At 40.4% G+C, this 27,785-nt stretch overlaps 1 protein-coding gene across 2 annotated transcripts in view; it reads right to left on the reverse strand.

Annotated features, from left to right (window-relative positions):
• The window catches only part of LOC310714701 (putative ATP-dependent RNA helicase DDX60), a 44,819-nt gene that overhangs the window by 15,959 nt on the left and 1,075 nt on the right, over positions 1 to 27,785 (reverse strand). For both annotated transcript variants that reach the window (XM_083520199.1, XM_083520200.1), the window contains exons 2-26: positions 24,883 to 25,010; positions 24,356 to 24,416; positions 23,337 to 23,526; positions 21,853 to 22,194; positions 19,710 to 19,826; positions 18,669 to 18,800; positions 17,513 to 17,701; positions 16,239 to 16,380; positions 14,034 to 14,189; positions 13,291 to 13,399; positions 12,899 to 13,014; positions 11,745 to 11,908; positions 11,213 to 11,465; positions 9,969 to 10,141; positions 9,500 to 9,664; positions 8,502 to 8,651; positions 7,096 to 7,215; positions 4,979 to 5,074; positions 4,244 to 4,359; positions 2,777 to 2,919; positions 2,483 to 2,592; positions 2,280 to 2,384; positions 2,015 to 2,137; positions 1,528 to 1,655; positions 10 to 162 (exon numbers count right to left, since the gene is read on the reverse strand). In XM_083520199.1, the coding sequence (XP_083376325.1) occupies positions 10 to 162; positions 1,528 to 1,655; positions 2,015 to 2,137; positions 2,280 to 2,384; positions 2,483 to 2,592; positions 2,777 to 2,919; positions 4,244 to 4,359; positions 4,979 to 5,074; positions 7,096 to 7,215; positions 8,502 to 8,651; positions 9,500 to 9,664; positions 9,969 to 10,141; positions 11,213 to 11,465; positions 11,745 to 11,908; positions 12,899 to 13,014; positions 13,291 to 13,399; positions 14,034 to 14,189; positions 16,239 to 16,380; positions 17,513 to 17,701; positions 18,669 to 18,800; positions 19,710 to 19,826; positions 21,853 to 22,194; positions 23,337 to 23,526; positions 24,356 to 24,416; positions 24,883 to 25,010 (3,681 nt within the window). The remainder of the gene's footprint in view (positions 1 to 9; positions 163 to 1,527; positions 1,656 to 2,014; positions 2,138 to 2,279; positions 2,385 to 2,482; positions 2,593 to 2,776; positions 2,920 to 4,243; positions 4,360 to 4,978; positions 5,075 to 7,095; positions 7,216 to 8,501; positions 8,652 to 9,499; positions 9,665 to 9,968; positions 10,142 to 11,212; positions 11,466 to 11,744; positions 11,909 to 12,898; positions 13,015 to 13,290; positions 13,400 to 14,033; positions 14,190 to 16,238; positions 16,381 to 17,512; positions 17,702 to 18,668; positions 18,801 to 19,709; positions 19,827 to 21,852; positions 22,195 to 23,336; positions 23,527 to 24,355; positions 24,417 to 24,882; positions 25,011 to 27,785) is intronic.

Raw genomic sequence — 27,785 nt, forward strand, 5'->3', positions numbered from 1 at the left:
AGCACTTACTCATTTTGCGCCATTAAATATTTTTCTCTCTTTTTACATTTTTTTGTTAGCCATTCTTCTTTTCCAGCAGCTCGGATGGGCTTTTTACTTTGCTTCTCTTTTAAGAATTTGCAGACATTGTGAGCCAAACGTTCCACTTCTTTAATATTGAATCTTTAAAAAGAGGTGTGCCAACTACGGTTATTTGCTGCTAATTAGATCCCTTACCATAAGATTATATACACGACTATGCCGAAATAGATCCCACCGAGTTGAATGGGGCATTTACCCACATAAGTGGGGATAGGATTGGAGTCTTATATTGTATCTTCTCCCGAAAAGTCTCAATAGGCTAGAATATGTTTAGGTAAGCTTTAGTACCTTGTAGCTTCCATAGGTCTACTGTGAATAAGTAATGCCTATGAACCTGCATGCAAATGAATACCTATTAATAATTAGGGCTGTTACTAGATTTAAAAATAAAATCTCACCGTTATCATTTAGTGGATTAACTTTCATGTGCATAAAATCCAGATGGAGAATGCTGCTTGGGAACTTGCTTCTGAATTACTCTAATGGGCTGCAGTGGGCTCTTTGACTTGCATACCCTTTCAACCCTGGAGTTGCTGTTGCTTCCCGGGATGAGGCAGGGAGGCCGCGAGGTCAGAGCTGTGTTGGTGCACAAGCTGGCATAGCACCCCTGCAGGTTCCCCACCTATCCCTGACCTCACTGCCACCCTTATCATTCCAGTAAGTGGCAGCACTACAGCTCTGACGATACTGCCAACAAGATACCACCTACAGTGCTGGCTGCCCCGGGGAAGGGGTAGAAACTGTGAAGGTAACCAAGCCATTAGCACAACATGCTTACCAGGTTTTGGGGGGAAGAGACACTCTTCTTTGGTTTCTGTCTTTATCCCACCCAACAGGGGCCTACAAGCATTCTATTTGACCCTCTACTATTTGTATGGACACGCTGCTCGTCCCCAACTCTGGCACTGCTTATGGTGTATACATCTTATTCGTGTGTAGCCTCTGTGTGGAAGGCCCAGTCGATGAATGTGTGGCATGTGTTATCCCACTCCACACTCAGTGCAAGACTATTTACATATTTGCATCATCTAGGCAAGGCCAATGTTGAGCTGATTAGTGGGCCCAGAGAACCAAAAGTGATAAACGCATTCAGGAGGATTTCCATTCACTGTAGATACGCTCTTTCCTATGCTAACGAATTCAAAATGCAGTGATTGGCAAAGGCAGACAAGGAAAGTGATTATAAATAATCCTCTCAAAAAAAAAAAAAAATCAGTTACAGAACTGCTTCTGCTGAAACAGCATTTTAAAGAGACTTTATAATAGTCTGTATCTTAGAGGGAAGAACTTTCATTATGAAGATTAAAATAATTGCTGCCTAACCAATAGTCGTTTTTGTTTATTGTTGTTCCCTGCCCCAATTCCAAATTCGAATTATCCACTTCATTGGTTATGTGTCAGTTACCTATACAAGACAGACATATATACCTCCATTGTCTTACTTACAGGAAAAATAGTGCAGGCAATTTATCCATCTGTTTTAGCTTGTCAACAAAATGAGGGAAGTGATTTCTCATCGCAGATTCAGAAGAAAAAGTAGATTGAGGTTTGAGCAGCTGCAGCACTCTGTTTGCCTAGGGGTTAAAAAGGGTAACAGCAATGAAAAAATTTCCTTTCCATTTCTGGATGAATTTTTTTGGGTAAGCAGCAATGAATAATGGCACAAGAAAGTACAGAACAAGGTTAATAGTGTTTCAGTCTGAGTTCATTATTCAAAAACAATATTTGGTGCAGAGAATAATAGATCTTTGCTTAGCTGCTTTCTAAAGTGCAAAACTAAAACTGGGGTGGCGGTCTCCACCATTCCTCCTCTGCCTAGTCCAACTTCCTGACACAGCCAAGTAACAGACTGAAAATATTAGAGAATACCTAAGGCCTTTAGAAAATAAAAAGAAGGATGGTACACAGGTAGAGAGATGGAAATAATAAATACCTCCTTACTGCAACCATGTTTAATCCACATTTCTAGTTCTTCTTTCAGCTGTTTCTCATAAGTTCTTGCATCAGCCTTTATGATGACCATTTTGTCCTTAAAAAACTGCTCAGGATCCAGTTCCTTGACATCAAAGATCAAGGGGGAAATAGTGACCACAACTGTGTTCTCAAATAAGTAAAATAGTATCTTCTTTTTTTATATAGGTAACAATTGCTCTGTATATTTGAAGATACACATATATATGTAAATAGCATGTACTTACATTCGCCCTTGACCAGTCTGTCCTTGCCTTTACCATAATGTCATACAATATGACAGCTTCTCGGGGAGAAAGAGAGAGGTCCAAGGGAAAGCCGTACTTCTCAATCTGCAATGCCAAATAAACAAGCAAGCACTGAGTAGCATGTTACAAATTTCAGTGGTTATGCTGTTTCTCCATAATATCCAATGTGATCTTAAACTTACATGATCCACAGTTAGTGCAGCATAGGGGTGATAGTGATGGATAGTGAAGTCATCATTGTCCAGGGAACATACATACTTTTCTAAATCATTGTATCTCTCTTCATATACGACTGAAAGCAGAATAATCTGAAATAAGTGATCTGGTAATATTTAGGTTATAAAGCCCAACACAAGCCGCTTTAAACTTCAGGGTCAACCTGATGTGGATTTTTGAAACTCACTGAAGATTTAAGAAGACAAACAGAAAAAAGCAATCTCTCTGCTATTGTAAAAGTTTTGATTTTGGGGACATACCTAACTTAACTTTGTATGATGTTTTCTGTGTTCTGACACTCTGCTTCACTTTAACTCCTTTCTTAACAGAAGTGGAATGGCTAGAATTCCGCGCTATTACAGCTTCAGTATGTTGCCAGTATCTTTTTACTGACTGTAGCCATCTGTTAGGAAGGAGGAGAAGAATTACATTCCCAGTATAAACACAGCTCTTTGGGCTCTATCTATCTCAGTAGCAGCCCACGCAGAGCCACAGAGCTGCCTTCCTGACAACAGATGAAGATGAGGATTAGGTTGACATGCCAAAATGGCTTCTAAGCAGTTTACAAGTATAAAATCAATCAAATCCATGCACAGTTAAAATACACAATAAAATAATTCCACCATGCATCAAAAACATCCATAGTTAAAATATGCAATTAAACAAACCAATTTAAAAGCATAGCAATTAAAAGTTTTTTTTAAAAAAAAAGTTTCAGTAATTAGATCAGAAAGTTCTAAGTTCAAGGAAATGATTTCCTAAACAGATGTGTTATCAAGAGCAAGCGGAGTGCCTGTACTCATGGAGCATCTTGTATTTCAGCAGGGAGGGCATTACACAACACCGTTGTTGCTAATGAAAAAGTCAGCCATGTTGGTGGATTAGGTGTCCTTTGATGTTCCTCTCCATGATTCCTACATGTGTGTAACTAGCCCATGAGAGTTGATGTAGCATTGCACTTAAGATAGTGATATGTGTTCATGAAAGAGCTCGATTCAGATCTCACCTTGGCTGCAAGCTTGCAAGCTGTTCCTTGAAAAACACATTTTTTCAGGTTTGGTTTACTATCTGAGTAGCACTGTACTACCTCACAGAATGATGGGACGCGTGTGGCACTGTGGGTTAACCCACAGAGCCTGGGATCAGAAGGTCGGCGGTTCAAATCCCTGTGACAGGGTGAGCTCCCGTTGCTCAGTCCCTGCTCCTGTCAACCTAGCAGTTCGAAAGCACGTCAAAGTGCAAGTAGATAAATAGGTACCGCTCTGGCGGGAAGGTAAACGGTGTTTCCGTGCACTACTCTGGTTCACCAGAAGCGGCTTAGTCATGCTGGCCACATGACCCGGAAGCTGTACACCGGCTCCCTCAGCCAATAAAGCGAGATGAGCGCCGCAACCCCAGAGTCGGTCACGACTGGACCTAATGGTCAGGGGTCCCTTTACCTTTACTTACCTCATAGAACTGCTATAAGGTTTATGAAGTAAGGTTTAAGAAGTGGTTAGAACACTTGAAAACATTCTCTGTAAATGCTAAACATTATTACTTGTGCTTATTTATTGATTTGTCAAAAAAGAAGCAATCCAGAGGTTCTACATTATCCTTGACGTATGGGGACCTGCAAGCTTTCACACGATGATCTGCACAGTAAGCTGCAGTTTTGGACACAGCCCTAATCTAGTTGATACAACACTTTCAAAGTATGTTTCATTCACAATTTTCACCCATCTTACTCAGCAAGATGTTTGGGGTTGCTTATGGTTGCAGAGAGAGCCAAAAATGGACATCGGATCATAACCAGAAGATGCTCCCAAACTTCTGCTCCAATTTCACCTCCAAGACAATGGACCTGAAGAAGAAGGAAAAAAGGCCTAATGTATTAATGTTATGTAATGTGGACATGTTTTTATTCTTTTTAGTACAGAATAGTTGTATGGCATTCTTCCAAAATATCACTGCATTCCTCTAAAGCACCACATTCAGGTTTAGGGTGACTCTACATCAAGTTTATCCATCACCACACCTATGTAGCCAACACCTGTAACAGTGAATGGCAACTGCCAATTTATACAAAATAATATAAAGGAATACGCTCATCAGTTCATACAATACAGGCTAACTCTGTTCCTGATGGCAATTTAGTCCTTTCTGAGCCACATCAGAGTGCAGCCCATTTCCTTTCACCCGCAGAGCCGTAGTCCTATCTGCACAGTAGTATCTCCTCAATTGTAACTCTTCAAAGCTGCATCTTGTGCTCTTGGTAGAGATCAGTGATCCCGCTGGTGTAACTGCACAGGCCTGATCTGGTCAGCACCCCCACTCTGGTCAGCAGCAGTGTTACTGGTGTCTAACTCCTCTCTGCCACACAAGCCATGGGTTCTTGGTCATGCTAGAGCATAGCATGACAGGCCTTTCTGTCAAAGGCTATAGATACTTCATTAATTCTGCCAAAACGAATGCATACCTACCTCATCAAATATAACATATCGTATCTTCTTGGCCCATTCTTGACGATGAGGTGACAGAAGAAGGATTTCTAAACACTGAGGGACTGTTACCAGTATCTGAAACAAAACATTGATGGACTTTTAGAAACATCCCTGCTAATAACAGGTTTAAAGCAACATGAACACTTTTGGAAAAGCAACTAAATACCAGTGATATCGATATGACTAGATTTTTTGATGAAAAGAACAGTGTAGAAGCATAGTTATTTCTAGAAAAAGAATGCTCAGTTGATGTTCTGTCAACCGAAATCCTCTGACAGAAGCATATTGCCACATACATCAGTGTAACAGGGCTTCCAACATTACCTAAGGTCAACAGCCCTATTATCTGGTCAACAATATTGTACCAATCCTTTATGTAGTCCTCAATGAATAATAGTGGGACTGGGTGATGAGTAAATGTGGACAGGATTGCACTGCAACCCTATGGCAGTGATGGGCAAACTGGTACCCCCCACATGTTGTTGGACTACAATGTCCATCATCCCTGACCATTGGCCATGCTGTCTGATGGAAACAATGACTTGTGCTTCGAGCCGCAAAAACCATCCCCCATGGAAATAAAGACACAGTGGAGACAGAATTTAGTTTAAATGTTAATGGGCAAATTTTGGTCACAACTTTATTAAAATACACAAATGTTACTGGTATTGGTTTAGGCATTGGTATCAAACTATATCTGGCTCCTGCCCCACCCTGCAGGAAGCCTCCGAAGGGTAAACAGCCAGCAGGGGGAGCTCCATCAATTTATATAGACTGGTGCTCACCCCTGGGGGTCCTGGCATGGCCCTAGCCCCTCTCCGGGCTTCGGATGAGATCCAGACCCCCGGATTCCTTTAACGGAATACCCTATTCATTGGAGGGGCAGGTGATGGCCGCACCTCCCCTCCCCACATATCCCTCAACCAATGCCTAACCGCCACACGAGCCAATCGCTCGCCGCCAATACCGTCACTCCCACAACCAATCTAATAAACTGTTTTCAATTCCAGTAAGCCATACATCACTACTGCCATCCGACAGGTGCACGCCATCCACCATAAACAGGGCCGCATTTCTGAAAATAACATCTGGGTGGGAATCAGCCTGCCATCCAGAGCAAGCATCTTCCGTGCTGCAGCACGATTGCACTGCAACCCTATGGCAGTGATGGGCGAGCTGGTACCCTCCAAATGTTGTTGGACTACAATGTCCATCATTCCTGTCCATTGGCCATGCTGTCTGATGGAAACAATGACTTACCATGTATAATCATTTGTCTGTGTAATGAAAATTAATTTTCCTAATTCAGCATTGGATGGCTGATAGATACTGGTCATGGCAACTGCCTGAGTGCTGAAAGGAAGACCTGCTGCCTGCTGCAAGGCCCATTTCCACCTGGCCTAGGGGGACAGACCTACACTCACCCTGAACAGCTGAAAGAGGCTCCTGGGAGGCTCCTGGGACATTGGTGGAACAACTCTTCAGTTGGGGCAACTGGCTAAAATGCTTTAAAATGTTTTAAACAGTTCTAATTTTGCTTCCTTCATTTTTGTTGGGCTGGTGTTGGTTAAATGTTTAGTTGGGGTTGGTGGTGGTGGTGGTTTTTATTGATTTATTAGTTGGTTTGTTGCATGTATAGGATATCTTGTTTTTTAATGTTTGAGATTTTGTTGTGTTTCATATGTTGTAAGCTGCCCAGAGTGGCTGGGAAAAGCCAGCCAGATGGGCGGGATATAAATTAATAATAATAATATATGACATTAATAATTGTGAGGGTATTATATAATAACTGCTTTTAAATGCTTATTTTAAATGGCAGTATTTTAACTTTTAACCCAATGCTCCTTTAGAAGGGTAGGATATAAATTTAATAAATAAAGACATTTGTAATAAGGAAAACCTTGCCTTTGCGAATACGGATAGAGCATTGCCTTTTTATCCAGTTATAGTTTCCTTCCCATCTACTTTCCTCCTTTTTATTTCTTTCCCCATTCAACTGTTTTACAAACACTTCCCAGGAGCTTTAACCTAACTAAAAGCATTAGCTGAATAAGTGCCTTGGCTAGCAAAATCAGTAATAGCCACATATGACTTACCTGGCTATTCAAGGCATCATGACGATATTCTCGAGTGAAAACACCACATAAGGCAATACCAGATGGAAGTGCTTTATCAAATCGATTAAAAATGGTTGCAGACACTTGATTAACGAGAGCCTAAAAGCAGCACATTGGGAAGGCAAGGTAAGATGCGGTTTATCAAAGGAAGACTTCATAACACACTTCTCTTTGTGAGAACATTCAAAGCATCAGGAGTAGTCTGCTCATTTCTTTGGTAAATGAATAGACCAATCCCATTTTGAGTACAGGCGTACCTTGGATCCTGAACACCCTGGAACTCAGACGTTTTGGCTCCCAAAAGCCGCAAACCTGGAAGTGATTGTTCCAGTTTGCAAACGTTCTTTTGGAACCCGAATGTCCGACTGGGCTTCAGTGGCTTCTGATTGGCTGCAGGAGGTTCCTGCAGCCAACCAGAAGCCACGACTGGGTTTTCGAATGTTTTGGAAGTCGAACGAACTTCTGGAACAGATTTTGTTCGACTGCCAAAGTACGACTGTATCCTCATAAACAGAAGCAGATTATAAATTATTAGATATAAATAAGCAATGCACATTGTTGCTGTTAATTAAAATAGTAGCCTGCCCTTCCTCCCAAAGGAGCCTAGGGCAGCAAACAACTGTTATATACAGAAAAAAATACAGCCAAATCTTTAAACTATTAACTGCAATTTAACTTAAAGATGAGCACAATCCTTTACTTGCTACACTTTCACCAGCTGAGTAGCATTAGGAAGAAGTGGAGGGAGGCTCCTGTCAAAAATACACAGGGATAAATTCCTGTACGCATTGTGAAAGGGCTCCAGAGCCTAAGTTGTTCCACTGGTAGAATTGTACCCACATAAAGGCATAGGGTTTTGGGTAAAAGATGGGCATCATGGGGAAGAGAACAGCCTCCCTGATTCTTAATCACCCTCATTGTTTACACACAGCTACAAACATGTTGGAAACCTATACAGGATCGTGACCTGGCATGGGTAATCTGCGTCCCATTTATTCAAAAATTAAGATGACTTCTCCCAATTCCTGCCACATTTTTATGCACCCCTTGGGATGGATTGGATACAACCATGGTGCATTTCTCTTCTCTTTGAAATGTGACCATAGGTTAAGCCTGTAACACTTAGTTGCATGGATCAGCTTGTATGTATGGGCATGTATGCTAGGGCTTTTAAAGCTACAGCTTCCTGTTCTTTGTAGGGGTGCCGGGGTTCTATATAACAAATATGAAGGAAAGTGAGGAAGCAGAATTTTCAACCTGCATTTGGTGTTTTTGATCCTTATATTTGATCCCTCTATGACCAGAACCCAAACAATGACATGTTTTATTGCAGATTGTGTATATGACACATACTTTTTGTGAAGAAGTTCAAAGCTATTACCTACCTTTGTAGGAGCAACATACACAACCACACTTTCATCACTGTCTCTCAAGATTTTCTCCATGCAATAGTAAGAGGCATATGTTTTTCCTGATGATGTCGGAGCAACAATTACTGCAGATTCATTATTATCGACAATGTCAAGAAGTTCTCTCTATAAATAAACAGTGGTGTGAATGCTTGTCAATGATTATCTTGTTCATATAATTGACTTCCATGAATATTTAGTAGCTTCACTTTAATATATAAACGTGTCTGGATAAAGACATAAACATATGCCAAAGCTGCACAGATAAATGTCCATAACACAAAATATCTGTTGCTGTGCCTGCACAATATCACACTAGAGACAAAGGCATAGGTGAGGGATGGGAAATTTGTGGCCCTCAATTTGTTCTTGAACTACACTGCCCATAACTCGCTGGAATTGATGGTAGTTGTAGTACAACAACCTCCAGAAGACGACATGTACAGATGTCTCAGCCCCATATACCTGAAGGAGCATCTCCACTCCCAAAGTTCATCCCTGAGATCCAGCTCTGAGGGCCTTCTGGCGGTTCCTTCAATGTGAGGTTACAAGGAACCAGGAGAGGGCCTTCTCAGTATGGTCACCCGTCCTGTGGAACACCCTCCCATCAATGTCCAGTAAATAAACAATGGTTTGACTTTTAGAAGATATATGAAATAGCTAAGTTTTTTTAAAATGTTTGATGTGTTTTTAATATTTTGTTGGGAGCTGCCCAGAGTGGCAGGAGAAACCTAGTCAGATAGGTGGCATATAAATAACAAAATGGTGATGTTGTTGATGATGTTTTCTTACACCAGCAAACTTTATGGTATGTTTTCCCCAGTAGGTCAAATAACAACTTGGGGGAGGGGTGGATGGATGGATGAAAGTGTACATATTCATCCGCCACACCAGCTGCCAAAAAGGCAACACCTTACATATACTTTCTCTACAAAAATAGGAAAATTAACTTCACAGTATGTTGTTAATAATACCTGCCATGAATCTGGAATGAAGTGTTGCACTCTAGGATCAGGATCTTTTCTTTCTTCTCGCATAAGATAATGGCCCATGTACTGTAGCTGAAACCGAGAGGACCCCATGCCAACAGCATATTTTGCATGCTTTTGCTTAAGTTCCTTTCTCTCTTGTTCAGATACCTACAAGCATTTAGATATTTCAGTTTGGCAGCATGTTTTAAAATGACTGGGCTTTTTCCCCAAGAGCAAATAGTATGAATCAAGTAGAAATAGTGTATCTAATTAAATATATCTTAGCATAAAGTGAGCTAACGCACAGTTCACTTCTGATAAGGTCACTATAACAGCAGTGGCTCAAACAAGTATTTATACAGTTCCAGAAAAAGCTGCAGCCTATACTTTACAAATAGGGCAACTTGCTCAAGAAAATCTAAGTGAAGTACCTTTGCGTTTGCATGCAAGTGTTCCATAATTACACAGTTACCTTGATATATTTTAAAGAAGTTGCCAAATTGTCAAATCCAAAGTACCAGAGGCATTTTGCAATCTGGTGGAAATCTGTCTCCTTCAATAAATCCTTATGGTCATAATTTTCAATCAGTGAGTGGATTCTTCTCATCACTTCAGCTGCTATATTAAATTTTTTCTCAGTTTCACCTTGAGAAGTAAAAAAGCAAACTCACTAAAATTCATCAGACATGGTGATCAAATCCATTCATTAGTTATAATTTGTAAGGCAATTCATCTGAGTAATCAGGTGATAAATGGCACGTTTCCCCCAAGTTTTTCTCAAAAGTAATCATTTTGGAAGAACCCCATGTTCATGGAACCCATGTCATGTGGGAAACCTATCAGATGTAGAAGGAACCTAGAAACCAGAGGTTTGATTTTGTCTGTAGTTCTCCAGTAGTGAGAGGAGCCATGTGTTACTGTTTTTCTTCACACGCTAGCCTGAAACCTAGCACAAAAGCAAGTTCCCTTGTAAGCTCTATTCTAAATTAAGTACTGCAGTCAGGCCCCACCTCATTATTATTACTATTATTATTATTATTATTATTATTATTATTATTATTAAAATTTGTATACCGCCTTTATCCATAGATCTCTATGTTTAATACCTATTTGGGCTTCTGAGACATCACAGCAGCCAATTTAGGGTAGACCTTGTAGAAATCACTGGCCTGTATCCGCATTTGCCTGATCTCATGAGCACCAAGCTGCAGAGGACAGAGGTACAGATGCAACCCTACCTCAGTCTCTCAGTGTGTGCTTTCTCTTCCCTGACTAAATATTTTATGGGGAAAGTCTGCACAGGGATTTCTGCACCTGCTCATCTAACCTGGAGTAGAACTCTCAGCAACTGTGCAGAGTTCTCCTTGCAGTCCTATGAAAATCTTCTCTGAGCAATATGGGGAAGGTAAAATATTTTTTTTAAAAAAAATCAACGTTTAATGGGAAATTGATTCCTTGGGTTTGGAAGTAGTGATTGATGGTTATACACAGAGCAACCAAAATGAACTTTCCGTGCACAAAGGGAAGGGAAATCCACCTAATATGGGAAATCTGAGCTTTCAGATATCTCATGATCTAAATATGTCAGGCCTTGATAAAGGCCTCAGAATTATATCAACACAAAGAGAGAAGTTCTCATTCTCTCTCACACACATATATATCTATATGTCTGACCAGTGTTGCCAAAAGCAATAGCCACTTCATGCACCCTCATACCTGCTGCTTTGCAATGTTCTGTCCACAAACCAAAGCAAACATTCAGTGCTGCCATTTCAGCACTACATTTCACAGGTGCACTTTGACATTTTCCCAGAAAGACTTCTAGATTCTTAATTCCAGAGGCCATATTTTCTTTAATGTTGTTTTCAATAGTCACTGAAAGGGCACTCCAACGACGCTCTTCTTTTCTCTCTTCTTCAGCTCTTTTCCTTTTCTGGTTCTCCTCAATAATAATTTCTGCTTTTGTCTTCTGTGGATGAAAGGCGTTAACAGCAAATCAATAACTCTCATTACATTTCAGCTCTTGGTAGGATCCCAGTTCCATAATGTGTTTATGCATGCATGTAATTCTCCCCCCACCCCTCACCCCCAAGAAATGCAACAGAGTGGAGGGAAGTAGGCTGTATGCCCTCCAAACCCTTGGATCCAGCAGATGTTAAAATATAAGCCAGGCTAGCTTTCTGTTGAGGTGATTATGTGGGTGATGAGGCATAAAGAAAAACAAAGGAAAGAGAGCTCTGGCTCTTACTTGGACTTTCTTGCTTTTTGTAGCATAAGGAGAAGCCTTCTTTGGAGTATCTGGCTGAGGAGCAATTTTCTTCGAAATTGTGCCTTCTAGGGATTCCCCATAAAATCGTTGAAAGGTTTGCAGTTTTTGATTCTTTCGTAAGGCCCTTGGGTCTTTCTTTTCTCCTTCAAGACACACAAATGCATCACAGTGCCCTTTAACATCACCATCTTCCCTAAATGGCACTTCAGTGATCAAAAACCAGACTTCAAGGAGATGCCCACCTCCTTTGTGACTCTAAGCCACTGTCTCCTTACTCCAATTACTCTTTAATTCATTGTCTATGTTTTCCTGTCTAGCTGCTTTTCCTAATAGATGGGTCAGGGCAGCTACACACATTTTCCCAATTCTACTCCCTGAAGGCAAGAAAGGAGTAGCACCCACTACTGCAATGCCATTTTCAGTTTGGCAGAGCAAAGCAGGAATGTCTCTGCTCACAACTAGAACTAGATTCTGCATGGCTAGAGTCAATTCTACTGGGCACTGGAATACATGGGATGTAGCATCATCTGGAAGACATTACCAGTGAGGAACCCATGTTTAGTTACCAGAAATTTGTTGGCTGGTAAAAAAAAGTGATAAATAGGCCAGACTGCAGAATCCAAAGCAACAACATAACCACAGTGATTTCATAGGATCGTGTTGGTTGGGCAAACAGAAGGTTCTCTCCTTCAGAAACATGGAATTTTAACTTTGGAACTATATACTTAACTCTATAAGGCAAAACTTTAACATTAAAGAGTAGACACCCAGATGATTTTTCCTATGCACGTTCATGTCTGTTTTCTTAAGAGTAGCCATTTCTTGGACAACTTAAGTGTGAGTACAGTGGAACCTCAGATGTCAAACTTAATGCATTCTGGAAGCCCGTCCAGCTTCCGAAACATTCAAAAACCGAGGCTCAATGGGGCAGTCAGTAAGCCCCATTGAGAAAAAAGAGAAACGTGCCTCAAAAGTGTTCAGCTTCCGAGGCACGTTCAAAAATACAGGCATTTACTTCCGGTTTGTCAGAGTTCAGGAGCCGAAACGTTCAGCTTCCGAGACGTTCGGCTTCCGAAGTTCCACTGTACTGTAGTTGTCCGGGGACTTGGTTGCAGCAGTTTTCTTGTATTTACCCCAAAATCCTTCACTTGTCCTGTCATAATCATCACTGAGTGGCTTTCCGGAATGCCAGTGCAGGAGTTCATCAAATTCTTTTTGTTTTTTAAGTGAGGTAACAACAGGATCATCACTAAGAAATAAAAATATTGCATATGTGGCATTATTCAGTAATGATTAAATAATAAAAAACATTCATTGTGTAGATATTCTCTCTATCAAAGCCAGATCCCTATGTATTTCAGGGATAGGGAGCCTTCGGCATGGAAAACCGAATGTGGCCCTCCAGAACTTCCTATTTGGCCCTTTGGTCCTCCCTTTTACCAGGCCAAATTCCTTGGTATATGAGCATTGTTAAATAAATATATGTCCATTCTTGAATATCCAAGAAACTAAAAGAGATACATACGTTTTTAAAAATGGCAGTTCAGTTAAAATATTCCCAGCAAATTCATCCACTATGGTATTCATCACTGGTATAAGTCCAGGTTTAGGAAACATCCTCTTCGATTCCTTGTCTTTACCAAAAATAAAATCATTGTTGTTGAGAAGATTACTACAGCAAGAAGTGAAAAGTATGAGTTCAAGTACTACTGTGTGTATATGTGTGTGTATGTACGTAATTGTGTGTGTGTATGGAAAAGTGCTGGAAACATTTTCCTGTAATATAAATATGCACTGCTGTAGGAAGGTAAAAAAAAAAGTACAAAATTGCAAGAAATACAATCATAAATGCAAACTGTGACTGGTCCCTAGTATGTGGGTAAAAAAGAAAACGAATACACTACTCACTGCATTATTATGGGAAATCATATTTACGGTATCAATGTTTACAAAAATTATTACATGCCAAAATTATAATAATGACTGCATTGTTATATGAAGAAATCATATTTATCAATGTTTACAATAATTATTACACGCCAAAATTATAATAATGACTGCATTGTTATATGAAGCTTTACTTATCACAATATTATCAACATCCCACAGTATGTAATATATAGAATTAGAATTATATTATGTGGTAATCCTAAGAGTTGGAAGAGCCCAAACCCTGTTGATTTAGGAAACCTGAGGTTACAGCATCCTTTGATAGGTGGCCATTCAGAGTCTGCTTTAAAAACTAAACAAATCCCAGAAGGTTGTTACCTTTTCCAGATAAACATTTTTCCTCAATAAATGTTGTAGAAGTTCTTCGTAGAGGAAAAGGTGCTCCAAAATCACATGTTCCAGAGAGTTCTGTGATATGTTTCCACAAAAGTTCATAGTCCCTATTCATTTTTGCTCCTGTATCCAAATCAAACCCTAATTTAAGAAATGAGAAGAAAATTAGCAGTTCAAAGCAATGTGTGTTTGGAAATATAACTTTTATTTCAAAATTACGTGATCCTCTTTTCTTCCACACACTACCTTTAAGATATTTTTTTAAAGACTCAAAAGCTTTCTTTGTCCCAATCCCCACCCACTATTTGTGTCTTGCCCAACACGGAGAAGAATTTTGAAAATTTGTGTCTCATCTTCTGATTGCTTTCTCAGACAGGCTCTATGGCTTGGGCTACTGAAAGCCAATGGAAGAAATCCCTGTCTAGTATATACTCTACAGTCCCTAAGATGCCACACACCCACCAAAGCAGGAGGACAGAGCAACAACACATCAGCAACTTATTATTTAACATTTTTATTGCATTTATATCCTGATTTCTTCCTAAGATCTTAAGGCAGTTTGCATGACATCTCCATTTTTATTCTCATATCATCCCAACAAAGTTGGTTACGTTGAAAAATTGTGAATGACCCAAGGTCATCCACAAAGAAGAAGAAGAAGAAGAAGAAGAAGAAGAGTTTGGATTTGATATCCCGCTTTATCACTACCTGAAGGAGTCTCAAAGTGGCTAACATTCTCCTTTCCCTTCTTCTCCCACAACAAACACTCTGTGAGGTGAGTGGGGCTGAGAGACTTCAAAGAAGTGTGACTGGCCCAAGGTCACCCAGCAGCTGCATGTGGAGGAGCGGAGACACGAACCCGGTTCCCCAGATTACGAGACTACCACTCTTAACCACTACACCACACTACACCACAAGAGGAAGTCATTTGCTGGTCCAACTCAGGAGAAAAATGCACTTGATTGGCCCCGGTTGGGGCATAGGCGTGCACAGCATATTTCATTAGGGTGTGCACCCAGGGATTTAATTTTATTTCAAGGAAAGAAAAAGGAAGAGGAATGACAATACCAACAAATAAGGACAAGGAAGAGGAAACGAGGCAAAAACAACCACAACAAGAGTGGTGAAGACATCAAAAAGGGAGATTTTTTCTTGCAGAGGAAAACACTCATGCCAAGCTGACTAAAGGCAAGGCAGATCAGCGGAGCCAAGGGCAGGATGGCTCATCTTCTCCATACTTGCGTGCCACAAAGCATCCCCTCTCCCCAACAGGTCTCTCTCCAAAAAAAGTGACAACCAGAGTTCAGAGGGAGGCAGGGCCATGAGACAGAAACAGACATAGGCAGAAGAAAAAGGCTGGAATAGAGGTGCAACTTCTGCTGCTGCTGGAGTCAATCACCCACCACTGCCTCTAGAGACAAAGCTGCAGATTCATTCCAGCCTTTTTACTCTCCCTGTATCTCTTTCTGTCTACAGTGGTACCTCGGGTTAAATACGCTTCAGGTTACATACGCTTCAGGTTACAGACTCCGCTAACCCAGAAATAGTGCTTCAGGTTAAGAACTTTGTTTCAGGATGAGAACAGAAATTGTGCTCTGGCGGCACGGCAGCAGTAGGAGGCCCCATAGGCTAAAGTGGTGCTTCAGGTTAAGAACAGTTTCAGGTTAAGTACGGACCTCTGGAACGAATTAAGTAGGTACCACTGTACTTCGCTTGATCCCTGATTTTTAAAAACATTCTGATGTGCCTGGGCACACCCCCTGCACATGCCTACAGTTAAGGGTTTAGACGTAACACTAAACTGTGGTTAATAAAAAATAGAAATGAAAGCTTCTCCTTGTGGTTGCACCAGAACATGACCCCAAGGCTTGTTGCCCTGTATTCCCATCACTTTTCATGCTATCTAAACTGGTCCAAAATGAACATTCTGTGATTTAATGTTCCCAAAAGAAGAGATCCTATCAAAGTAAATATTCGTTCTCTTCAACTGCCTACACAACTGTCAATCTCCCATGACACTGTACTCATTGGGAAACACAAAAGATGAAAACCCTGCCTCCTGGACAAAAGAAGAGATGTGTGAGATAAGGCTTCACCTATCTCAATGACAGTCTGCAACTCCATGAAGGCCTTGCTTTCATCATGAAAAGTCTGGGCCTAAAAATATTATAACTGGTGTGAATGGAGTACCTGGGCCTTTTTCCAGTCCATAATAAAATGCAATGTTCTTCAACAGGAGATCATCACTTAAATCAGGCAGTGTAGAAAAATCCACGTTCTTCAAGGCCTGAGTTGCAAGGCATTGAAGAACATGAAATTCACAAAGTTTATACTGAAAGGAGAAAAGAAAAAATCTCAGTAAACTGCACAACATAGGGTTCGTTTATTATTTATTCAAATGGCGTCAATGCACAATATGGAAAGAAAACATTTTCAATTAATCAGTATTTAACTCTCCAGCCTAACTGTACACTATGAGGGGTAAAACTATTGCGTTAGAGGAGTTCTTTTTCTGAAACACCTAAATTTATTTTTCATGGCTACAGGTGTCTAAATATTATAAAACTGGTCAAAGGCCTCATTCTCCCTTTCCAAGAAAGCTTGTCCACAGACAGAAGGACCGATGGTAATTCAAGTCTTGGTAGCTGGAAACAAGGAGAGTCATGATAGGTAAAGCACCATGCTAAGATAAACTGTGCATCTACATTTATGCATCTCTCCACAATTACTTGCTCTACAAACTAAAACAAGTGGGAGCTTTCCTCACACCTACTGCAAATAGCAGAGGGCCCAATGTGAATCAAGACCACAGCAGTGACAGCAGTTTCTCATATATTTGCTAACTGCATGGTTGGCATCTATTCCAGCACCCCAGCTGTTATGGCACATGAATACCCAGGATTATTCCCAAACTTAAATGTCTCAATTCATAAACATAAAGCACTTGCAAATAGCATTCAAAGTGTGATACAAAATGCCCATAAAAATGAGCAGTGAGTTCATAATTTGGTCCTGAGCTGCATCATTTGAAAATGTCTTTTAAAAACATACATGATCATCAACAGCCATAAAGGATTAGGGCATTGCATAGCCAGCCAGATCTTGGCTAGATGACAATGATCTGGCAGTAAAAGAGGCCTTCTACATGAAGGTGGGGAGGGAGAGGCACGAACAAAGTTGCCAGGTTTCCTCTCCCACGCCATTCAGCCTAAGGGCAGTCTGAGGCCTTCATTTTCCCTCATAGATGCTGCCATATACCCAAATTTGATTGGCTACATTTTCTCTCTTTGCCCTTCCAACCATTTGACATACACACTGAAAAACTGGCTACAGAAAAGCACTTTCTTAAGAATGTTCCACAAATGCAGCACCTGGCTTTAGTTCTTCCCTGGTTCATAAAATAATAAAAGGTGGCCAACACTTTACTGTAATAATATACTGGAAGTAGTCATTGCAGTGCCTACCTGTTGCATAAATCTCAAAGTTTCCTCATTCCAGCAGGCATTGATGAATCTCACCCGAGATCGTTGAGAAAGGGGCAAATGATGTAGGAATACCACACTGAGGCAATACATCCGTAGAAGGTCTCCAACATCTTCCAGGGTTAACACTGTTTTCTCATCCAAACTCATCTTCTTCTTCTTCTTCTCATTCTTTTTGAGAAGCAAAAACAAGGTTTTTTTAAAAAAAAAGAAATACACCCTACAAATCAAATTCCTCTGGTTTCCCATTTTTCACCATTCAGTTTGTAAATATAAACTTGTCAAATTACATTGGTAAGGGGGCCCTCAACAATCACCCAATTAAAAATAATAATTTAAGTCTGTTTGGGGTGCTTGTACTTGGAAGTAAAAAATCAAGCCAGAGCCTTAAAACCCTGTCAAGTGGGCAACTTTATTTATAGTATTGTTAATCCAGACTTTACTGTGTTTTAATTGTTATGGTGCTGATATTCTGCATAAGAATTATTGTCACAATAATTCTATCATGTATCTTAAATCAAATTACATGATGATACCCATAAACAATCAGGGTAGTGATGTAATATTTCAAATGTCGTGGGGGTCATCAAAAGCCACTGAAAAAACTCTTGGTGGTGACAGCAGCTCCACGCAGGTTCAGCAACCGCTGAATGTGGATAAGCCCAATTGCACAGAGTATTCTCATGCTAGCACCATGTACTCCTTGTAATGGTTGGTATTGGCATTGGAGCTCAAAGGCTGAATGTGGAAAAGTCATAATTGAGGTATTGAAAAGTCATAATTGAGATACTGCCAAAAGTAGGAAAGAGGACCAAAACAACAACAACAACAACTCAAGTGCATACAGGAATATTAATTGCAAAAATGGACTACTGTTCAAATGAAAGCAATTTATTTTAATAATTTCTGGAAGCATAGCCAATGTTAGCCTGTTGCAGCAAAAACAATAGAAACATCACCAATTTAATGATGGCATAATTTAATGATGGCATAAAGCTTTTGTGAACATAGTCCATTAAATACATGCCAGTTTGGGATTATTTTTCGTAGATCTAATGAAGTGGACTATGAAAGTTTACGCCATATTGAATGTGCTAGTCTCTGTTGTAATGTATTTGAGTACATAGAAAATTCTCACCCATTTTGCAGAGCTAGTTGGTCTTTCTAGTACTTGCATGTGTGTTTCCAGGACTAGTGAACAGGTGATGATGCAGACAACATACCGAAGATCTTTTATTTCCTTCTGGAATTGGGCAAATTTTCTATAAGCCTGACATTTCAGAACATATAATGAAAGATGGAAATGTTAGTATGTATTTTTGTCTTTAAAATCTAACTCAGAAAAGGATTCTTTTTTTTTTTTTAGAGAAATACACTTATAAGCTTGAATGAATGTGTGAATAAACTGTTATGATTCAATATTATCTCTCCTGCTTAAATGAAATCCTACAACAGTATATTGAACTACAAACAGTTCTGCTTATTCATGATCCATACATACAGATGAACTTTTGGGTTCATTCATTTCCATATCCCTTTTGATGAACATAGTACAGTATATTTAAGAAAGCTTACAGGATACAGGTTTTGGTTTTACCCTTGACTATGTCTGTTTCTCCACATCCTTTCTGAAGTTTCAAGTCTAGTTAGTCCTGCATGTGTTACAAAGATGTACATCTGTAGCACTATTTGAGTAATTCCAGCTGCGTGAAGGGGTACAGCCTCCTCCTAAACTTACCCCGACACATATTTTACATGTCTAGGCTCCACACAAAGGGGTCTAATTTGCATGGGGAGGTGCTCTTGCATGGGGAGTAGGAGAGGGTTCCTGCTCCAGACCGTCTTCACGCTTAATACATGAAAGTTGGCAGGGATACAGCTGAAAGCATGGTCTCGCTCTCCATCTGCTCCCATGCACTTGGAATCACATGTGGGAGAACATTTGAACATGGTTTGCATTTGAAACATTTTCTGCTACTTATTTTGAACGCTTCCCTATAAGCAGGGAGAAGAACACAGAAAAGGGTCATTCTCCTTTCCTTCTTTTCTTACAATTTTCTTGGTGGACTTGACTGTTTTAAATATCGTATTTCCAAAAAATTTCAGCAAATTAGAAATACAATGATGACGATGATAACAATGGGGGAACCAATTCGTAAGCAGTGAAAAAACCTATTACCTTTCCTGCCAAAGCATCCAGACTTGGACATCCACAAAGAAAAATGCATACTTTTGTACCAGATTCCTTCCAGTACTTAACCAGTGATTGACAGTAACGTTCAAGGTTCTTTTCATGCTTAAAAGAAGAAAAAATCATGAGCATAAATTGTGCTGCATAATCCAGCCCACATTAGCACTCCTAAATCACACTGATTTCCCACCAGGATAAAGTCTTTTGTTAATTATTATTTTTCCAATTTTTTAAAATTAATTTTCCACATTTATAACAAAAATAGCATATAAAAGACACAAAACAAAACACATTACAATACTAAAAATAAAAAATAAAAATAAAAACACTTATTACTTTTAAAATCCAAATTAACTTTCATTGTTATCTGACTTCCTCAAATCCCCCCTTTTAATTATTATGTTAATTATTGCCCTTAATCACTTGATACTTATGTGTAGAGCATTCCCAGGATTAATTTAGAGAAGGGAGTCACACATTTAGACCCTGCAGCTACCAGAAGAGAAAGCCCAAGGCACAAGATATGTAGCAATGCTGTGTGATCAGGGCACCAGCGTAACTGAGTGGATCAACCGCTTGGAACCCCTATGCTTAAGTAGGACCCCACACTTTGCACTTTCGATTCAGACAACTAGAGGCAATGTGTAGTTGTTTAAGAAAGAAGATGCAACGTGACCCTGCCCCAAAGTGATCATAGCAATGCCTTACATGTGAGGAACACGTGAATAGGGTTGTTATAATCAACGCATCATGATCACATGAGTAAAGGGCTGCCTGTGACTTTGCACCTGCCCACTCCGCTCCACCCATGACCTGTGTGCCAGGCAAAGGTCTGAAGAGAAAGACAGCTGTATTCTCGTAGGCTCCTTCAATATGACTGAGGGCACAGCAAAGGTCTCCTGAATGCCTGAAGGTGCCTACATGGGTATACATTGATTTCATAAGGTTCAACTGACTGCCCTATATAAATCAGGAAATACACTTTAAAAGCTGTTACTCTTTGTATAATGGTTCTAAGCAAAAAGGTCCCAAACATTTTTCTTAAGATGATGCATGTACAGGCGGTGACCATTTTGCACCGCACACCTCACCCTGTTCTGCCCTCCAAAAGAACCCACGTGTCGGCAAACACACAACAATTGGACATGCCCAAAATGGTTGCCGCTGGTATTCCTTTGTGGGCATGAAAGAATGCCTGTTTAAGGACAGGGCTTACTATATTCAGTTTTTATATATAATTGCACATTTTAAGAAAAACGGGTTGGGGTCCTTTTGCTTAGTACTACTGTTGGCTAAGCCGCTTATCAGCTGATCCGATCAGCAGATAAGCCTCTAAAAGCCTCTAATAGCACTAATCCTTCAATGGGCTTGCTTCGCAAGACGAAAAAAACCGCTAGACGAAGAGAATCACAGAACGGATTCTTTTCGTCTTGCGAGGCACCACTGTACAGTGGTACCTCTAGTTATGAACTTAATTCGTCCATTCTTAATCTGACACTGTTCTTAACTGGCGACGTGCTTTCGCTAATGGGGCCTCTTGCTGCCGCTGCACCGCAGGCACATAATTTTTCTTCTCATCCTGGGGCAAAGTTCTCAACTCGAGGTAACTCTTCCAGGTTAGCGGAGTTTGCAAGCCAAGGATTCCCCCCCCCCTTGGTTTTCCCTTAAATTATGAATAAGAGCAAAGTCAAGGGAAACATCACCTAATGTTAAAGTTGCAAATACTAACCTGTTTTGATCCTTACCCCTAAAAATGATAGTTGTGTGTGATCACACAGGAAATGCCTCAGGGTTGTAGCTGATGAAGCCAAGTCTTGCTATGTCATGCAAGCGGCAGTGCTAGACCTACCATTAGATAGAGTGAAGCTGCCACCTCAGGCAACTTCTTTAAGGCGTCAACAAAGAGCAGCCAATTGTTAGTTGTTCAGTTGATTATTAATTGTATTTACTACCAGAAATGGGGAGCTGTGATTGCGGGATAGCCTGTCTCAGGTGCCTGCCTGGGGTACCATGCATTTTAACTTGGGCAGAGGGGAAGGACACCATTTTCTGCCTCATCTCAGGAAGTAAGATGTCTTGGACCAAACCTGTTCCCTTTCCTTCACTGAAGGGAACTCACTCTATTATTTACCTGTTTAAAATGTGTCTGATATTTGAATAGACTATTGATGTGGTATCCATAAACTCTGATTGCATCTGATTCTTGGCCTGAAGTAAGCACAATGTTGACTCTCTTTGACAAAGTATGCAAAATAAATACATGGAGGAAATTGGTGTGCAGTTGATCCAACCCTTCATCAGCGACTATTAAGAAATACGGATAGTTGTCTTGCAGAAATTGCTGCCAACTACTCTCTAAGCAGTTCGAAAATTCAGTATGTATAGGAATTTCAGTGTTCTTTTTCAGATGGATGATCAATGCATTACGCAAAGAAAGGAAATCAAGATTTTTGAAATACATATGTTCTACATCCTGTAAGGGGGGAAAAACAATATATATGAAATACCTCTCAATGTATTACAGTAATCAAGACACAGAACATTCAAAACAGTATGGCATTTCTTAAGGGTTACATTAAGGCTGCAATCCTGTCTTAACATACACATGGAACTCACAAAAATCTATCCTGTTAACATGCCACATATATATGGGCTTGTGGTTATCACTGAACAGAAGAATGAAATATTATTGACTAAGGAACTGGGCCTCTACACATGAAGAGACTCCCAGTGCCCTCTACCTGGCACAGACAACACACCAGACCCAAACAGACAGGTAGGTAATGGGATGTTCAGCTGCAGGTCCAGTGGCTGCCATGTTAAGAGTCTTCACTCCTCAGTGATAGTGGCGCATGGGAGAGCGAGTCAGGGACTAACTTAAATCACCTTCATTAATTTCAGTGGGCCGAATGTGAGTAAAACCTAGCTGAATACTAAGCATTATGTTAAGTTCTGTGCCTTTCTTGCACAGAAAAACAGAGCAACTGGTGGAAAACGGGGGTTTTCCACCACCACTTCCACATACCACACCTTAAGAGATTCAAAGGAATGCAGCTCTTGACATAGAGATGGCTCCCCTGTCCTAGTGGCCTGTCCATGGTCCTGAAATCTTTGCAGTTTAGGCTCTGAAATTACTGTATTCTGCATTGTTTTTATCCTTCACTAACCATCACTGATCAAGGTATTGTTTGTGGATTGGACTCTGGCTGTCAATGGATTTTGCCTCCCTCTGACTGGGCAACTGAAGCCAAAACAATTACATTTTCACAGTATTGCTTTTTGATTTTGTTTTTGCTCTACTATTAATTGAGATACTTTTTGTGCTTGATCAGAATAGAAGGAAAAGCTGGTCAGGTTGGTCACTTCAACCTAGTGAGCCAGATTTGTCCCACAAGTTGGCTAAGCCTGTTTGAAGGTTTTTTATCATTTTCAAAGCCAGGTAAGCAAGTTGAATGGAATAAAACAGCTTCTTTCTCACAATTGCTACATCCTTGTAGTCTCTTTTGCTACTGAAACACCTGTGGTCAAGTTAAACAAATACCAGAAGAGTGAACACATTTTTTCTTCCAGTGAAGAAAACCACTGTACATAGTAAAAGCACATTTTACTTGTTACCTTGAAGAAAACAATGAAATATTTTGCTCCTTTGCTTGTTAAATCCAGGAGAAAGCGCTCAACTAGGTAGAAAAAGTGCAAGTTTTGTCCACGCTGCAATGTTAGTTCTCTTGCACAAGTGATGAATAATGAATCACCATCAATCAGAAAAAACTCTGACTCTACATAGTCATTCAACAAGCTGACATATCTGGATTAAAGACATAAACAAACAATGCAATTTAATAGTAGTTTTAAAAAAATGCCATACTGATGCACATACACACACTGGGTCCTTTTGGTGAAGGGCAGGTAGTATCATCATCATAAAAAACCCAGATACCTTCTTTCTAAACCACTGATTCATAAGCTAACTGAATAGTGACTTGCAGTCATGGTGATTCCAATATTCCATTAGCTTAAGAATCAGATCTTCAGAAATCCTGTTCCTGATCACACAGCCCATTTGGGCTGACAGACACCAGCGTCCAATAGAAAGCTTGGGATGACCTAGTCTAAAATGGCCTCAGGGTGTTCTGGGCTACAGCTTAAGATCAAGAAATGTATTTTCAATTACTACATACTATTTCCCTTCCCAAGACTGCCCAGGTCCTCTTTCATACCTAACAGCAGCTAAGCTGAGGTCCAGCACCGAGGGCCTTTTGGTGGTTCCCTCACTGCGAGAAGCCAGGTTACAGGGAACCAGGCAGAGGGCCTTCTCGGTAGTGGCGCCCTCCCTGTGGAACGCCCTCCCACCAGATGTCAAAGAGAACAACAACTACCAGACTTTTAGAAGACATCTGAAGGCAGCCCTGTTTAGGGAAGCTTTTAATGTTTGATGTATCACAGTATTTTAATATTCTTTTGGAAGCCGCCCAGAGTGGCTGGGGAAACCCAGCCAGATGGGCGGGGTATAAATAAATTATTATTATTATTATTATTATTATTATTATTATTATTATTATTAGCTAATGAAAGCGGGGAAGGGGGGCACCTCCATTGTGACACTACAGGACAGGAGACTAGCTTATCATACATACTCAGCTTTTGGTATTTCATCCATAAGTAAACAAGTAATTTGTTCCATGCATCTCTGTAGCACTGGAAAAAGAAAAATGCAGACAGATCTTACATTTATCACATACATGAGCCAATTTCTCACCAAGATCCTAAATAGCCGAAGAGGAAAACTGCGTAAGAAGCTATGTTGTAAAGTGACTTCTTTTCCAAGTTTCAGAACAATATTATAAGATCCTGGTCTTGTCCTGGATGTCAGTAAGCAAAACCCCCATTCATCCTGAAGACCTCATCATTATGAGGCAGTGTGGTGTAGAAGTTACGAGTGTTGGACTAGGACTGGGAATTTGGATAACGTGTGAAGAGGCACTACACATGTACCAAGTTATATGTAGTGCTGCTCCACCATGTGAGAGGGAACCCTGTCTCAATGATATGCACTCCACCTACCCAGTGTTACCCTACAATGAAATAGGATCCTGGAAAAGGCATCAAACAAGACTACTCCAAAGAATATGAACACAAATGAAAAAACCGTATAGTTACTTGCCTGGATTTTGGAAATCATACAAACATGGTTTACTGGGAACTTTTGCCAAGGATGCTTGTTTAGGTTGGCTGGACATGGAAAGAGAGGTTTCATCTCCTATGGAACTTGCTTCAGAAGCCATGGTAGGTCTATGGGTTTTGACATATGAATCGGTCCAGCTTTGGAAACTTGGTGTACTTACATCTGGCCCATTATTCTTCCATACACCTTGGAATTACCAAGCACACAGAGATATCATTCTACTATTTAAAAAATATTTTCATAGCTGAAAATGCGTCTGAAAATACATTGACACTAATTTATGGCTGCTCAGCCCATATGACCCTATGATTCCCCCACTCAAGCCCCCCCAAAATCAGTATTCAGCAAAACTATTGCAAAATCACCAAAATCAAGACCTTCTTAAACCAACTGCTCAATATTTTCAGTGGAGGGGTTACGTTAAGTAATATGTTTGAATGTTGAATGTGTAAGTGTATGTCTAGAGACAATGGATAAAACCAACACCATTAGATGTACGGCTGGATAAGTGTTTAATGGTTATTGTATTTGTTTAAGGTAAAAGTAAAGGTACCCCTGCCCATACGGGCCAGTCTTGACAGACTCTAGGGTTGTGCGCTCATCTCACTCTAGAGGCCGGGAGCCAGCGCCGTCCGCAGACACTTCCGGGTCACGTGGCCAGTGTGACATCGCTGCTCTGGCGAGCCTGCACCAGCGCAGCACACGGAAAGCCGTTTACCTTCCCACTATAAAGTGGTACCTATTTATCTACTTGCACAAATACCGATAAAAATTTTTCTATCCCATTGTAAAATTGGTAAGATGCTTCACAAATGTAAACACCAGCGTTATCATTGCAACAGTTCCTCCTCATTCTCAGCAGTTCTCTGTTTTACAAAACGAAGCATTAATACATTTCGCTCCAGAGGTCAGGAAATAGATGACTTTTGCATAATTATGAAGCTATCATGGGAAGTACTCAGTAGATATGCTTTTCCTGCTACATACTTGTAACACTATGTTAGATCATTTTCCTTCTGAACAAATATGAATGGGTGGCAGTACCATCTACTAATGGATGATAGCCAGATGGCTATGATCAGAGGCAGAATGCCACTGGTTCCTAGTTTCTGACAAACACAAACAGGGAGAGCACTTTTGTACCCAGGTCTGATAAGGAGCAAAGTGTACCAAAGAACTTTGTACCTAGTTAGATAAAAATGTTGCAGCAACAATCAATCACTCTTATGAAAAATGTAAGTTGGACTACATAAAATGCCTTCAGTTTGAAGTCCTCAAAATTAGCTTAGATATGTTTATGACTATTTTAAAACTCAACTTAAAACATTCTCTATAGAAAAGGCCTTATGTTAAGAAATGTCAGGAGCTACATGGAAGCTCATAAATTTTTTGTATGCCCCATTAAATACTGCAAACTGTCTTCTTGAGTCTGATAAAACCCACATTCACCACAAATCTTACAGTTAACTTCACACTCTGCCCCCCACCCCCTTTCCAGAAAAAGTATCCACTGGTGTCAGGAATTGTGAGGGGAGAGCGGACAAGGGGTGAAAAGAAGAGTTAAATATATTCCCTGCCATGATAGCCTTTTCTCCTGCAAGCTGCTTTTTATAATGCAAAGGAAAAGATTTAGGGACCCGTATATATTCCCCCATGGAAGGCATGTGATTTTGAACAACGGCCAAGGAAAGGTTTAAGCATGAACACACTCTTTTCTATGAGCTCCCACTTATAGAATTCAGTCTTACAAGTCTCCTACAAGTGTGAGAGATTCCAGGCTGAACAATCAGGCACTATTTGCAACTTGGCCCTTATAATGTGTTCATTTCTTTCTATAAAGCCCTTCTTCATAAAATCAGATTCTAGGGACTGGAACCCATAGGAGGTGCCAGGAGCAGTGCCAGATTTATGTATAAGCTAAACAAGCTATAGCTTAGGGCCCCACTCTCTTGGGGGGGGGGGTAATTTAAAGGGGGGAAACTGGATGTACATTTCCAAAATATAAGATAAAAAATAAAAAAAAAACCTACATACAGCAACAGTGTTTGGTGTTGTGTAAACTCTTATGATGTAAGTAATGGGCCCCACCTGCTAGCCTGCTCCTTAAAATATCACTGGCTTGCTCATTTCTATATATAGGGTGCCTACATTCTGCATGGACTGGTTGCATGGCAACATGCAGCTGCACACTATAAATTTCTGGTTATAGCAGGTTTCTAGAGGCTAGATTATGAGTCTTTGTAAACTGTGTTTCTAAAGGAACTTTTGTTATTGCCAAATGCCAATGTGTTTGCATTATTAAGTTTGTTATGAATAAAAAATCATTTTAAGTTAGAGCTTAATAATTATTTCACTATTAATATACTACTTCTTAATTGTATTTCAGTTCAACAGTTGCCTTGATAAAATACATATTTTGCTATGTGCAAATGGCTTTAGATACCTATTAGGTCCATAAATTACCATATAGCATATATTCAACACACAAAAAACAGCGACAATTTGTTGTTGACAAAGGACAGCTGGACATATAAAGGGCCCCATTACCTTCAGTAGCTTAGGGCCTCATCAAACCTAAATCTGGCCCTGGCCAGGAGGTGGGGACGGGCAGGGGGCAAGCGCCCTCCAACACCCAGCTCACTTGCCTCACTGTTTCTGAACTCCTGATTACTGTATGCTCTTGTTTTTCGTTCTTGCCCACTTTGACCCATATGTGCCCCACCCCGTGTTTTTCCCCCCTGGTGATAGTCTGACTCTGCAAATTTGGGGGAGGCTATCAGTGAGTAAGGGACGCGAGTGGTGCTGTGGGTTAAACCACAGAACCTAGGACTTGCCGATCAGAAGGTCGGCGGTTCGAATCCCCGCGACGAGGTGAGCTCCCG

The sequence above is a fragment of the Podarcis liolepis genome (assembly GCF_965112155.1).
Source record: "Podarcis liolepis genome assembly, chromosome: 9".
Lineage (NCBI taxonomy): Eukaryota > Metazoa > Chordata > Lepidosauria > Squamata > Lacertidae > Podarcis > Podarcis liolepis.